Below are 16,069 nucleotides of genomic sequence, written 5' to 3'. Positions count from 1 at the left end.
TATCTCTCAATAAACTTCCTTCAGGTTCCTTATTATAATTAAAGATGTGATCAGTTTTTGCATCCAGGTATGTTGTGGCTTTAAAAAGCCATTCAATTTGCATTTAAATATTGGAAGAATATTTATTAGCAAATATGAATGACGTAATATTTAAAGCTTGGAAGATATAGTTAAGATAAACTTAATCTTAAATCTCAGAAAAGGACTTCTTCTCCAACCGTGGTTAAGGTTGAAGATGTTTTCATTATTTTAAAAAACCCACTAATTAAAATCTTTGTGTATGGACCCCTCTTCATTTCCTCTATTCTGTTTTCAACCTATTTATGAACATCTCCAGCTTTCATTATAGACAAAAAAAATTATAGAAAGCAAAATTGATGTTAGTCGGTTATGAAAGGCTATTGTAAAACATTTGGTTGAGAAGGAAATAGAAATAATTGACTAAAACGAAGCTGTAAATGATCTGTGGGCTTAATTTATTCATTAGTTCCCTGCCCCTCTTTACCACGGACAACTGAAGCAAGATACATTCTAATTCTTAGGAATGTGTAACTGTGCAGAGCCATAATTAAGAATTGTTATGCTTTGGGCAACCACCATGTGCTGCTCTTACAGGAAGTGCACATGTGCCCTCTGTAAAGGGTCATGGAGTGATGAGGGAGACACAGATGCTGAGATACTGATGTGAGAACACTGCTGGGTGGCAGTGGGTAGCCTCACCACCCACTAGCTTCCGAATTTTGAACTAATTATTTTTGCTAAGACAGTTATTTCTATACTTTGGTGTCCTCTAAATTTGGCACCCTAGGGAGAAGCTGCATCTTCCATTCCCTAGTGTGACTATAACCGTAAGCAAATCCTACATTTATAAAATCAGATATGTAAAAATTCAGACTTAGAGAAACAGAAAAGGGAATTATAGTATGACTAGTTACCTTGCAAAAAGATTCCTTGTTTTTAAAATTGGGGATTTGATCTGCAAATAAGTTCCCAGTTTAATTCATTTATCTTACAATTATGTGAATGTTTATGGTGCCTGGCACATAGTAAGTGCTTAATAAATGCTCTTTCTGTGGCATTATTTACATGGTTTTTCAAGCCTACATTTGTGTACCATGATGTACCTCTGTATAGTTAGTGTAAAACACTCTTCGATCTACTTCCATTTGGAAAACAGCAGGAACAATGATAATAGCTAACATTCACATAGCACCTATTGTGTGCTAGACACTGTGCTAATATTTACAAATATTATCTCATTTTATCCTGATCTCATTTGATACCCGAAGAGGTAGGTGCTATTATTATCCCCACTTTACAGTTGAGCAAATTGAGGCAAACAGTTAAGTGACTCGCCCTAAGTCATACAGTCAGTAGGTATCTGAGGAGAGAAGTGAGCTCAGGTCTCCTTGACTCCTGGCCTAGAGCTCTGTGTGCTATGGCACCACCTAGCTGCCTCATGAATAAGAGCAAGCCTTTCTTCTCACAAATGAGCTAAAGAAGAAAATTTATCAAGTGATTGTCACAGTCATCTGTTTTAACATTGCAGGGGATATTGGCATTTAAGCAAACATAATTAACCTTTGACATCAAAATGTTATTTGAAATTATGGAAATTGACCATTCATTATGCCATTGTCTTCCTGGTTGCACACTGATAACAAAAAAAACAAAACAAAACAAAAACCACTTATGCAATTTGAAGTGTTAAATATTCCAAAATGAAAGCAACACTGGAAAAGACAGAAAAATCTCCAGAACAACCTGAATACTGTACTGCTGTGGTTTGGAGAAATCATAGCCATGTGAATAAAAAACTATGTTTGCTGTTTTAGCCAAATGGTGACTTCTCTCCGCTTTCCCAGGTGGATGTCCAAATTATGGAATGCTGTCATTGCTCCCAGAGTTCAAGAAGCAATACTGTCAAGAGCATCTGTGAAAAGACAGATTGGCCTGGGACAGACAACTGCTCGAAAACATCCCAGCCAAGGACAGCAAGCTGTGGTGAAGGCTGCTCTCAGTATTTTGCTGAACAAGGCAGTTCTACATGGCTGTCCTCTTCCCAGAGCAGGTACAAGTTCCCATTTATCTGTTCCTATTACCAAATGAATCACAGGACACAATAGCTCCCACTTACCGAACGTGGTCATGGACCTACTTGTGCTCACCATTTCCACTCATCTCTGATCTTGTTGTTTATCTTCATTATAAAGAAATGGCATTTTGACTAGTGACAGAAATTTAATTTAGCTGCTAGACATAAAAGCAAAATTTTGTCAATTGTCCTCTTAGGAGGGAATGAACTCTTTCCTAATCTCTGCCTTTCAACATCCTTCTTTACCCACTTTGCCTATTTCTAAATCACTTCCCTCTTATGTACTCTTGGGGCCCTCTTTACTGTTTGGGTAATATCTGTACCTATGATTTGGGGAATCAAGTTCTTCAGGAAATGTTCCAGAATACTGTACATATGTTGTGAAGAGTTCTTCACATTGCAAAATGTGTTGTTTCAGAGCTAGATCAGTATATAGCTGATTTCAGAGGAGGAAGCTTCCCTCTCTCCATGGTTTCAAGTTATAATTGTAGCAAGAAGAAAGGGGATAATAACTCCTGGAGGAAGGTGAACACTAGTCCCCGAAAGAAGTCTGGCCATTCCACGTCACAAGCCTGGAGCAAACAAGAGATAAGTCCAGAAGGTAAGGAGCTTCCTAAGGGAATAGGACTTGATGTGTTGCAAAGAGCTTCTTTTCTCTATGAAAAAAAACATTCCTTTGTTATTGTAGTTATATACCAACTTAGACAAGCTCCTACAATTTCCCATCTCCTTCATTTTCTTAAATTCTCATCTTATGTATAGAGCCTTTATTATACAGTATTTTTTACATTCTTCTTAAATTTTTAAATAATATTTTAATTTTCTCCAGTTACATGTGAAAACAATTTTTAACATTCATTTTAAAAAATGTTTGAGTTTCAAATTTTCTCTCTCCTTCCCTCACATCCCCCCTCCCTGAGGCAGTAAGCAATTTTATTTAGGTTATACACATTCAATCATGCAAAATATGTTACCATATTAGTCATGTTATGAAGGAAGAAACAGACTCAAAGGGGGAAAAATACAGAAAGTGAAAAATATTACACTTCAGTATGCATTTAGACTCCATCAATTCTTTCTCTGGAAGTGGATAGCATTCATCATGAGTCCTTTGGAATTGTCTTAGATCATTGTTTGGCTGTGAATAGCTAAGTCATTCACAGTCATCATTGTACAGTATCGCTATTACTGTATACAATGTTCTCCTGGTTCTGCTTACCTCACTTTGCATCAATTCATATAAGTCTTTCCAGGTTTTCCTGAAATCCACCTGGTCATCATTTCTTAGAGCACAGTAATATCCCATTACAATTATATACTACAACTTGTTCAGTCATTCCCCAATAGCTGGACATCCCCTCAATTTAATATACAGTATTTTTTTAAATGGTATTTGATGATCTCAGTATTAGAAAATATTCATTCTAGTATTTAAATTTAAGTTGGTTTTTGTTAAATATCTACTCTCTTCTTAACCACTTTTATTTTCTTAGTGCATATAATATCAAAATTATGCAACAGATAAATAAAATATAGAAAGGACACCAGCCTGATATGCAGGAGACCTGGCTTCTAGTCTCAGCCCTGTGATCTGAAGTCGATCACTTAAATTCTCTGGGTCTCCATTTCTTTATCCCTAAATTTAGGGAGAAGGGTAGAGAGTAGGCCTGTGATTTCATTGGTATAGGTAAGTGCCAGGAGAGGAAGCTTGCACCTCCTTTCCATTTTGTAGCATTAGAAAGTTGCCTAGATCACTGAGATAAAGTTTCTTGCCCAGAGTCACACAGCTAGTATTTATCAGAAGGGCTTGAACTCAGATCTTGCTAATTCCAAAATTAGCTCTCTGCACCATTCCATGCTGCCTCTCTGAAAAATAATAGAGTTGGAATAAATAACTTCCACGTGATTTTCCTAAAATTCTGCTTTCCTAGAAAAGAGTTCATCATGTGAATTTGACATTCCATCTCTTGTCTCTGTAGATTCATAAAGCTGTTGCCTATTCCTGGAATATATTCCCTCCTAATCTGTGACCTTCAAGATCCCCATCTTCCTTCAAAGTTCAATTCAGATGCCACCTTGTCTTTGAAGCGTCAGTGGATTCATTGACTATAGCAGTAGGGTCCATTGTGGCAAAGTGTGATCAACTGGCTGCATGGTGGGAAGACTGGCAGCATCTTATCCTCACTAGGATAGCCAATTAATTGTAGGGCTTATCTACAACACAATTTTATCTACCCTTAATCCCCAATACTCCCCTATGCTACCTTCCTTCCCCCCTTCCATTTCTGAGTTAGGTATCAAGAGAAGGAGGAGGAGAAAGGGAATAAACATTTATTAAGAGCTTAACATGTGCCAGGCACTTTACAAATATTATCTGATTTGATCCTCACAACCCTGGGTGGTAGGTGCTATTATGATCCCCATTTTACAGTTGAGGAAATTGAGGAAGGTAGAGGTTAAATGACTTGAGGTTACACAACTAGTAAGTAAGTGTCTAAGGCCAGATTTGAACTCAGGTCTTCCTGACTCCAGGCCCAGCATTCTATCAATTGTATCACCTAACTGCTAACCCCTAAAGGCAGTTATAATGCTGGCCACAGCATCTGTGTAGGTAGCATTGGGAAAACTCCACTGCTACTGTCTGTCACCTGTATCCCTTTGGGGCTGTGGTAGGTGTCCTTGCCTTTCTGGGCAGTGACCTATGAGTAAGAGTCCTGCCGCCTCCTCACTCTTTTCTTTTGGGTGGGACAGCATAAGACAAACAGTGTAAACAGGCATGAATGGATTTGCAGAACTCATTAAATTCTCTTTCCCCCTAAACCCACCATTCTTCAAATCTTCCTTGATGTTGTTTAAAGCATCACCATTCTTCTAGTCACAACCTCCATGTCATCTTTGACTCTTCACATTCCCTCACCCCACTTCCACATTATCCAGTGTTTTCAAAGTTTGTTATTCTTTCTCCACATTTCTTACATTGATCCCCTTCTCTACTGATATAGCTATTGCCCTAGTTAAGTATCTTGTCACCTCTCATTTAGACTAATTGGTCTCCCTATCAAAAGTTTCTCCTCTCTCTAGTCCGTCTTCCATATAGCCACCAGAGATTTTCCTAAAGTATAGATCTGACCATGACATTCTCTTACTAAATTCTTGTGGCATGCTCCCTATTGACTCTAAGGGTCAAATATTGTCTTTTCTGATTTTTTAAAAATTTACTACTCCTAAATATACCTTTTTAAATACTGTACAGCTCTAAACGTGAACATATATTCCTGAGTGAAAATGGAAGCTTGATAAGAAAAAGTGATATTAATTAAGCTGATTTCTTTTCATATCCAAATGAAGATGCAGTCACATGGAAGAAGTCACTTTGTAATGCATTCAAAATAGCCATTTTCAATCAGTTGATCAATAAACATTTATTAAGTGCCTACTGTGGCAAGACAGTGTGCTGGGGATACAGACAGAGGCAAAATGCAGTGCCTGCCCTCAAGGAGCTTACAATCAAATATATTTCATATATTTTCATAAAAATCTACAATGTGATATACTGAAATATTGGACAGTGTCTTAAGCTTCTATAACAGAGCAGAGATTTCTTATCCTTGCAGACATGCTACTGTTTAACTACTTTGAAATTTCAGAGACTTTACTTTGCTACCTGGATGGGCAGGATGGGCAGCAGGTACTAAAAATGTAAATAACGTTTTTTGCCTTCAGATCATGTTAATATGAAAATAACTGACTACCAGCTATGGTGTACAATTTTCATAATTTCTCAGCTTCCCTGGATGACTTTTTTTACTGTTCTTAGAAAGAGCACATAGACTAGCAATTTAGGCATGTGCTAGGTGCAAGGGACTGTGCTATCCAAACCACAACATAGATAAATTCACTAAGAAGTTACCAAGGTCCTATTAAATGTGTATTGGGCTTTATAGTAATAGTTGATTTACTTACTGTAACACATTGGTTTAAAGGATAACAGAATAAAAAAGAGACGTAAAAAAGAAACAAAAATTAAAAGAAAATTACATTAAATGGACATGTACATTGAGAGAGATTCACAATAATACACTGGTTGCTAAATATAAAATGAAAAATAAAACTAAAACATCCCGTGTAAATTCTAGGCAGTTATTTCATTTTAATAAACATATAAGTCATGTTAAAACAACTACAATAGCATGATACTTTTAAAATATTAAAACTCCTCTAATGCATCATTAATTTAGAAATTTCTATTGGTGGAAAATGGTTCTTAACACCTGCTCACACTGATATTGATACATGATCTGTGAAAAATTAATGATCATAAAACTGAAATATTGATTATATAATAATAGCTCACACACACACATATGTAATGTTTTATAGTTTAAGAACCCTTTCCTAACAACTTTAGTTGGGGCAGATTGTTAGATCTGAAAACCAGAATGACAGGTTTGTGTGTTCTATGGAGGTTTTTGTCATATAACCTCTTTGAAGATAGCCTTAGAGCCATAGAACCTGAGAATGGTAGAACTGTAAGAGACCTCAGAACTATTTTAACTGTTCTTCCTATTGTGACTTCACTCAGTACTTTATTTCCTAACTCGTTAATATTCTTGACATGTAATAACATATCTCTATTAAAGCTTTTATCCCCTTCTGACTGTAAGGTCCTTGAGGGAAGGGATTATATCTTGATTTCAACTTTATGTAGCGCTTGACACAGAGGTTCTTAATGTTGGCCCTTTTTTTTTTTGTCTACTCCATCTCTTCCATTTTGCATGTAAGGAGACTGAGGTCAAGAGAGTTGAAACAACTTGTACATTTTAAAATATGTACTATATGTCAGACACTGGTCTAGATGTTAAGGATATAAATGAAACTGTCCTTGCCCTCAAGAAGCTTATATTTCTATTGGGAGAAACATCAAATAAACATAAAATATAAACAAAATAATTACAAATAACTTAGGATGTTTAGCAGCCAAAAAAAATTAGGAAAGGCTCATGTAACAGAGTTCAAGGGCACATCCTTTTGTTCCACATCCAGTATCTCTTCTCATGTCCCTTTCTGATTATGTTCCAATGATCTTATGCTCCCTGCTGACTCAGGAGGAAAAGGGCTGCACAGTCTCTTGCGCCTAGCACATGCCTAAATTGCTAGTCTATGTGCTCTTTCTAAGAGCAGTAAAAAAAGTCATCCAGGGAAGCTGAGAAATTATGAAAATTGTACACCATAGCTGGTAGTCAGTTATTTTCATATTAACATGATCTGAAGGCAGAAAACATTATTTACATTTTTAGTCCCTGCTGCCCATCTGTCCATCCAGGTAGTGAAGTAAAGTCTCTGAAATTTCAAAGTAGTTAAACAGTAGCATGTTTGCAAGGGTAAGAAATCTCTGCTCTGTTATAGAATTCCTAACAGTTTTCAGACAATCTCAGTATTTTCTTGGTGTTGTCTGAACAGTGACTCTGGTGTCAGTTTCTTCTTTTCTATGTTTAATGATATTTTTAGTCATGTCAGTCAATCATAGCTATCTTCTATCTTTAACATCCTCATTCTTCTTGATCAGACTAGGAAACTCAATCAGCCAGCAAGTATTAAGTGCCTGCTATGTGGTAGGCACCATGCTAGGTACTGGGAAGACCAATAAACAAACAAACAAACAAATAAATAAAAAAGTTCCTGCCTTAAAGAAGCTTACATTCTATCTAGAGGAAAAATATGTACATGTATAAGTATATATAAGTACATACAAAGAAAACGGGGGATGGGGGAGCGGAGTTGAGATGGTGGAGTAAAAGCAGTGACTTGCTTGAGCTCTCTCCCAAACCCCTCCAAATACCAGTAAAAAATGACTCAAATTCTAGAGCAGCAGAACCCACAAAAAGACAGAGTGAAACAAATTTCCAGCCCAAGATAACCTGAGTGGTTGATGGGAAAGGTCTGTTGCACTGGGCAGTGAGAGGAGTGCAGTTCAGCATGGGCCTCACAGGCAAAGATAGGACCCCAGTGAATTTGAAACAGGCCTTAGGGGACTGAATCACTGGCAGCTGTGGTAGTTTCCAGACTTCTCAACCCACAAACGCCAAAGACAACTTAGAAGGTCAGTGGGAAAGGTCTGTCAGACCTGGCTGAGAGAGGTCTGGCCCCAGCCCTGGCACAGTTGGTGCGGCTGCTGCTTTCAGGACTCTCGGGCCACAGATGGTGGGGGGGATTGAGAGGCTGATCAGAGGGGTTGCAGGGATCTCTTTGCTGGTGCTGAGGCAGGATTCTCTTACTTTGCCTGTGCTTAGATCTGGGTTGCAGTCCAGGGTGGCGGTTCTGGGGCGAGGAGGAGGGCTGACATGGCAGAGCTTGTGGTGGTGATGAAGAGAGAATCCTCCTCACAGTTCCAAGGTAGAAAAGAGTGCTTGTGGTCACTCATAGACCAGAGCACAGGCCAGGAAAGGAGTAAACACCTCGCCTTAGATCATACCACCTTGGGAGAACTGAAAATTTACAGGTCCCTAGAAGTATCTCTGAAAACAGCTGCACAAAACCCCTGAAGCTTGGGGCGCTACACCTTCTACACTGGAAGCAGAGCCTACCTTAACAACGAGTTTAAAAGTCAAGTAATTAGCTGGAAAGATGAGCAAACAACACAAAAATACTCAGACTATAGAATTCTATTTTAGTGACAAGGAATATCAAAACATACAGCCAGAAGGAGACAACAAAGTCAAAGCTCCTGCATCCAAAGCCTCCGAGAAAAATATGAATCAGTCCCAGGCCATGGAAGAGCTCAAAAGGAATTTTGAGAAGCAAGTAAGAGAAGCAGATAAAAAATTGGGAAGAGAAATGAGAGTGATGCAAGAAAATCATGAAAAACAAGTCAACAGTTTGCTAAAGGAAACCCAAAAAATATTGAAGAAAATAGCACCTTAAAAAATAGACTAACCCAAATGGCAAAAGAGGTCCAAAAAGCCAATAAAGAGAAGAATGCCTTAAAAAGCAGAATTGGCCAAATGGAAAAGGATGTCCAAAAGCTCACTAAAGAAAACAATTCCTTAAAAATTAGAATGGAGGGGGCAGCGAGATGGCTCGGTGGATAGAGCACCAGCCCTGAAGTCAGGAGGATCTGAGTTCAAATCTGGCTTCAGATCAAACACTTGACACTTACTAGCTGTGTGAGACCCTGGGCAAGTCACTTAACACCAATTGCCTAAAAACAAAAAAAATAGAATGGAGCAAATGGAAGCTAATGACTCTATGAGAAATCAAGAAATCATAAAACAAACTCAAAAGAATGAAAAAATAGAAGACAATGTAAAATATCTCATTGAAAAAACAACTGACCTGGAAAATAGATCCAGGAGAGATAATTTAAAAATTATTGGACTTCCTGAAAACCATGATTAAAAAAAAAAGAGCCTAGATATCATCTTTTCAGAAATTATCAGGGAAAACTGCCCTGATATTCTAGAACCAGAGAGTAAAATAGAAATGGAAAGAATTCACTGATCACCCCCTGAAAGAGATCCTCAGAGGAAAACTCCTAGAAATATTATAGCCAAACTCCAGAGTTCCCAGGTCAAGGAGAAAATATTGCAAGCAGACAGAAAGAAACAATTCAAGTATTGTGAAAACACAATCAGGATAACACAAGATTTAGCAGCTTCTACATTAAAGGATCAGAGGGCTTGGAATATGATATTCCAGAGGTCAGAGGATCTAGGATTAAAACCAAGAATCACCTACCCAGCAAAACTGAGTATAATATTTCAGAGGGGAAAAATGGACATTCAATGAAATAGAGGACTTTGAAGCATTCTTGATGAAAAAAACCAGCGCTAAATAGAAAATTTGACTTTCAAATACAAGACTCAAAGAGAAGCATGAAAACGTAAACAGGAAAGAGAAATCATAAGGGACTTATTAAAGTTGAACTTTCCTACATGGAAAGATGATATTTATAATCGTGAGACTTTTCTCAGTGTTAGGGTAGTTGGAAGAATATGTATGTACATACATACATATAGATAGGGTAGTTGGAAGACTGTATATACATACATATATACATAGGGTAGTTGGAGGAATACATATATATGTATATGTATTATATATATGAGTATATATATGTATATGTATGTGTGTATATATATATATATATATATATATAGGGCACAGAGTTGAATATAAAGGGATAGTATCTAAAATTTAGATGATATCTACAAATAAAGGGTGAGAGATAATTGTACTGGGAGAAGTAGAAAGGGAGAGGTAGAATGGGGTAAATTATCTCCCATAAAAGAGGCAAGAAAAAGCTTTTACAATAGAGGGGAAGAGGGTGGAGGTAAGAGAATGAGTGAATCTTATTCTTGGATTTGGCTTAAGGAGGGAATAACATACACATTCAATTGGGTATGGAAATCTATCTTGCCCTACAGGAAAATAGGGGGGAAGGGAGTAAGAGAGGGGGAGATGATAGAAGGGAGGGCAGATTGGGGGAGGAGGTAATCAGAAGCAAATACTTGTGAGGAGGGACAGTGTCAAAGGAGGGAATAGAATAAATGGGGGATGGGATAGGATGGAGGGAACTATAATTATTCTTTCACAACATGACTATTATGGAAATGTTTTGCATGATAACACATGCATAACCAAATCAAATTGCTTACCTTCTCAGTGAGGGGGGTGTTGGGGAGGGAGGAAGGGAGAGAATTTGGAACTCAAAGTTTTAAAAATAAATGTTAAAAATTTTTCATGCAACTGGGAAATAAGATATACAGGCAATGGGATATAGAAATCTATCCTGCCCTACAGGAAAATGGAAGGGGAAGGGGATAGGAATGCAGGGGGATGTGATAGAAGGGAGGGCAGATTGGGGAAAGGGGTATTCAGAATACACACCATTTTGGGGTGGGAGAAGGGGAGAGACGTGGAGAAAATTTGGAACTCAAAATATTGTGGAAGTGAATGTTGAAAACTAAAAATGAAGTAATTTAAAAAAAATATGAAATTAAAAAAAATTAAGGAGGGGGCCAGGAAAATCATTAGCAGCTTAAAAGGACTAACCTCTGCAAAGGCAGAGAGAGGAAAAAAACAAAAACAAAAAACAAAACCTCACAGGTGAACATTTTTTAAAAAATTAGTTAAGATAAAATTTTTTTTTCTAGACAAATTATATTAGGAGGCTGTTTTAAGGATGAAAACTACAAGGAGATTGGGTAATCTAATCCAGCTGAAGGGATCTCATAGCAATCTTAGAGAATCAACTTCAGAAATAACAGATTTCATCAGCCATTAGGTCAGTCACCAGGGAAGGAAAGATTGGTGTCATAAAAAAATTTTATTAAACATATGTTTATGGTGCCATGATCACACTAAAAAAAGTTGTTGGTTGGGAAATGGGCACTTGACTAACAAAAATTATTTGATCAGGAACAAAGAAAGTCATTTCTCTAGTCATTCTGTCCTGCTGGTTTTGAAAATAATGAAAAATAAGCAATAAATTATGATGGGCCCATCACATGCAATATTGATACCTGGTAATTTCCAATTTCTGTTGAAATCTTCCACCACGAGAGGAAACACTCAACTGGAAGAGGCTGTCCATATGACAATGAGTAAGAGGCACAACAAGTTCTATGAGCTTTCTTTTAAGTTCCAAGGTCACCATGATCTGTTTTTGGTGGTGGAGACAAACACTGAGATGCTATTGAAGATTGGTAAATGGCTTTTTTCCCCTTCCCAGGTACAAAAAGTAAGAACACATTGCAGCCTAATTGCAACCGAATTGCTTCTCTAATGAAACAAAAGTAAGTACGTTGTCAAATTGCAGGCCTTTAGCAAAAATGAAAGATTAACCTGGTTTGTCATAGAGTTTGTTTGCAAGATAAAAAAGAGTAAGAAGGCATAGCTGGAGAGGCTGTGTTCCTTCTTGTTACTAATTTATGCTGTAACTATCTTTCATTAACCTAATAATTCTGTGTTAGGACAAATGCAGCATGAAGCATTCAAAAATTTCTTATAGTATATAGTTAATATAATGGAGTATTATTGCATGTAGTCCCTTTCAACCAGGTCAGAAATGGCATTGGCTTTATTTTTTACTGCAAATTTGAGAAATATTCTTAATGCATTTTTAAAGAGTAATATAAGAATTGTATTACCATTGCTTAAGAGTTAAAGTAGGTTTTGGGCAATTGGTTTTCTTGTCATTAGTTTCCTGGAGGCATATGAACTATCATTGGCTTCATTTTTTAATGTCAAATTTGGGAAAGATTCTTAATGCATTTTTAAATGATGACATAAAATTGTATTATATTTGCTTAAGAATTAAAGTAATTTTGGAGTAGGTGGGTTTTTTGGCTGTTATTTTCCTGAAGGTATAAAGGTGTGTAGTATTTTTGTTTGTCTCATGCCAAGCAGAAAGTTCAGAATTTAGGAAAGGGGTTTTTTCTCTACATAAAGCTGTTTTTATAGGACCTCTGGTTCTCAAAGCCTATAAAAGGGAACCTCTGTGTTGGGGAATATGTATACTGCAACCTAAATATATGGACCTTTTACAAGCAAGTTATTGTACCACCTTATACCCTAATTGTGGTAATTTTGATTCCATGTCACATAGTAGATATAATTTTGGATTATGATCAACTTTATTTTTTCTCCAATTTTTTAACATTTTTCTTTAAAGTTGTGAGTTCCAAGTTCTATTCCTCCCTCCCTCCCTTTCCTTCCCCCTCCCTGAGATGGTAAGCAATTAGATAGAGGTTATGCATGTGCAATTATGTAAAACATTTCCATATTAGTCATTTTGTACAAGAAGACTCAAGTAAAAGAAAAAAAAATGAAAGAAAGAAAGTGAAAAAGCCTGCATCAGTCCATATTCAGTCAATATCAGTTCTTTCTCTGGAGGTGGATAGTATGCTTCATCATTAGTCCTTTGGGATTGTCTTGGATCATTGTATTGCTGAGAATAGCTAAGTCATTCACAGTTCTTCATCAAACAGTATTGCTGTTACTGTGTACAATGTTCTCCTGGCTCTGTTCACTTCACTCAGCATCAGTTCATGTAAGTCTTTCCATGTCTTTTTGAAATCATCTTGCTTGTCATTTCCTATAGTACAGTAGTATTCCATTACAATCATATACCACAACTTGTTCAGCCATTCCTCAATTGATGGATATCCCTTTGATTTCTAATTCTTAACTCACCACAAAAAAAGTTGCTATGAATATTTTTGTACAAATATGTCCTTTCCCCTTTTTTTGGATGTCTTTGGGATATAGACCTAGCAGTGGTATTGCTGAATCAAAGGGTATGCCCAGTTTTATAGCCCTGTGGGTATAGTTCCAAATTGTTCTCCAGTATGGTTGGATCAGTTCACAACTCCACCTACAATGCGTTAGTATCACAGTTTTCCCACATCCCCTCCAATATACAAGATTTTACTTTTTTTGTTATGATCAACTTTAGAGAGCAGATGTTTTTAATGTGTTTGTTTCACAGAGGCCACAAAGGACAACTCAGAAGAGAAAGAAGTAGAGGCAGTTGTAACAGGAGTGTCTATGGGGAAAAAATTCTAACATGTCAGAGGAAAAATTTTAGTTAGAATCAGTCATGAAAGGAACCTTCTTGATGAAGCTTAAGATTTGTATTAACTTTTTTGGATGACTTTGAAAGAAGTATAAATAGTCAAGGAAAATAAAGTACCACAATAGCTTTTTGGATCCTGACCCCAGCATATAACTTATTGTCTATCCCTTCTAGCTTTGTTTTATCTGAAAATTCAGTAAGTATGCCAATTTTGCCTTTATCCAAGCCATTGATATAAAGGCTAACACATGGCCAATAATAGATTCTTGCGGCATTCTGTTAAAACCTCCTTTCACATTGTCTTCAAATTGAACTCTGTGTCCAAACCAGTTTGGAATTCAGTTGATAGTACTACCAAGGAAAAGTGATAGGACTGTAGACCACTTGATTTTGTCCTAACTTCTTGCTAGATTTTCTTGGCTGAGCCTGAAGACTTAGGAATAGGTTGATAGGTGATAGATAGAATTTGTAAGATTATTGTAAATAATTTATAAAAGTCTCCCACCTAATACTGAAAAGTGGTACCACTTTCCACAACCTGTATTGGATAGCAAAGCTTCTCATTTTTAGGTCTTTTTTTTTATTTTAAAATTTCTAATAGCTCTTTAGAGAATGACCAACCACAAGGATTGAATCTGGATCAGCGATTGTCTCTTGGCTCAGATGATGAGGTAGACCTTGTGAGAGAACTTCAGAGTATGTGTTCCAGCAAATCTGAATCTGATATCAGCAAGGTAGGTAGTGAATGGATTTGAGTTGCTAAGATTTCATGCACCTAAAAAGATGAATGACTCATGTGATGTGACATCAGCCCTTGGGCATCATTTTATAGGCATAAGAGCCATATTCCATTAAGCATAACATATATGAATTTCTTTTTTAATGTTTACTTTTCCCCTTTGCATCTTTTATCTGTAAGATCTACTTATTAAAGGGGACTGCTCACTTTGGTTTTGTCAATGCATCGATCAATTTCTCCCCATTTTCCCCCTGACATTGTCCTATACTTAGAAACAATGAAGTGTTTGTCATATCAGTTGGTGATTCATTGAGGAAGCCACACCTCTCAAGAATCAAATAGGATAATGAGAGGAATTATTATTAATAATCAATATCTTGAGTTTCAGAGGTTTCCACTTTTTCTAAATTTCTCATTTTGAAAAGTTCAGTTTTCTTGAAGGACGTTACTGATAATGAGATTGCATTGACCTTCCTGATCTTGGTCAGACCCCATCCAACCTAGCAAGAAATTTAATCTAGGGTGAGGAAAGCCCATTGTGTCCTACTCAAGCTTGGATGGAGACAGATCCTTTTGTCTAGATAGCCCTAGGCTGGGAGCAGTCTGGTATAGCTGGGAATGGCCTGGTATAGAGATATTTTCTCTGTCCAAGGGTGACATAATGATGGGTTGACATCAGCTGCTATTGGAAGGGTATATAATCTGTGAGCCCACCACCATGATTATCTCTGGTCTAAGAGAGACGATCAAATGACCTTCCTTTTATTAATAACCTGCTGACCTTATTAATAAAATGATTAAATTACCTAGAAACTATGACTCTCTAGCCTTTTTAATCATCACAAAATTTGACACACAAAAATTATCATCCTTGATCCTGGAATCTCATGAAAGTATGTAAGTGCCACATTTACCCATTGTTTCTAGGGACTGAGATTTTCCATCTGCCAGTCTATCAAGAAAATGTCTTTAAGCCAGGAAGGGAACATAGGTAGGTAGAGCTGAGATAAAATGACTTTGCTGGGTTACACAAAAATAGCTGTTTCCTTCTAACAGATGCAGTCTGCAAACCAGAGTTATCCATATTGGAAATGTTGTGTGAGTTTAACCAAAGCAAGAGAATCTAATGGGGAGAAAAGCTTTTGGTAAAAAACCTTGCAATTTACCAGCTTCATTATCTATAAAGTGAATTTTAATCTTTTGTGTAAATTCTGTTCAGTAGCCATGTAGATGAGTGGAAAGAGTGATGACTTCAGAGTCCCTAGGTTTATGTTCCAACTCTGATCTCTGCTAACCATGTGACTGCGGGCCTAGGGCTCCAGTTTCCTCATCTGTAAAATGGCTTCTGAGGTTCTCTCCAATTCGAAATATATTGTCTTCCATTTAAATCAGAATCTTCCCATGGAGAATGCCATTTGTAAAGTTCCCACTTCAATTCATTTCTTTAACTCACATTGAGCCTAAAGGTCATTAAAATGAAATATTCATGGATCCAAATATACTTTATCTGCACAGAAAAATGCCAAGTGCATTAGGCTGTTAGTAATTGTGAGCAATAACAATAACTAGTATTTACATGCATCTACTATGTGCTGCTGCTATACTAGGAACTTCACAAAATATTATCATTTAATCTTCACAAGAACCTGGGAGGTCGGTG

At 37.0% G+C, this 16,069-nt stretch overlaps 1 protein-coding gene across 2 annotated transcripts in view; it reads left to right on the top strand.

Annotated features, from left to right (window-relative positions):
- Positions 1–16,069, top strand: part of CTTNBP2 (cortactin binding protein 2) — a 196,785-nt gene that overhangs the window by 148,334 nt on the left and 32,382 nt on the right. For both annotated transcript variants that reach the window (XM_027845036.1, XM_027845037.1), the window contains 4 exons: positions 1,866–2,071; positions 2,514–2,696; positions 11,826–11,889; positions 14,272–14,404. In XM_027845036.1, the coding sequence (XP_027700837.1) occupies positions 1,866–2,071; positions 2,514–2,696; positions 11,826–11,889; positions 14,272–14,404 (586 nt within the window). The remainder of the gene's footprint in view (positions 1–1,865; positions 2,072–2,513; positions 2,697–11,825; positions 11,890–14,271; positions 14,405–16,069) is intronic.

This window comes from Vombatus ursinus, unplaced genomic scaffold, assembly GCF_900497805.2.
Source record: "Vombatus ursinus unplaced genomic scaffold, bare-nosed wombat genome assembly UNPS02014946.1, whole genome shotgun sequence".
Classification (NCBI taxonomy): Eukaryota; Metazoa; Chordata; class Mammalia; order Diprotodontia; family Vombatidae; genus Vombatus; species Vombatus ursinus.
The sequence above is the reverse complement of the archived record's forward strand: the minus strand, read 5'-3'. Positions and strand labels throughout refer to the sequence as shown.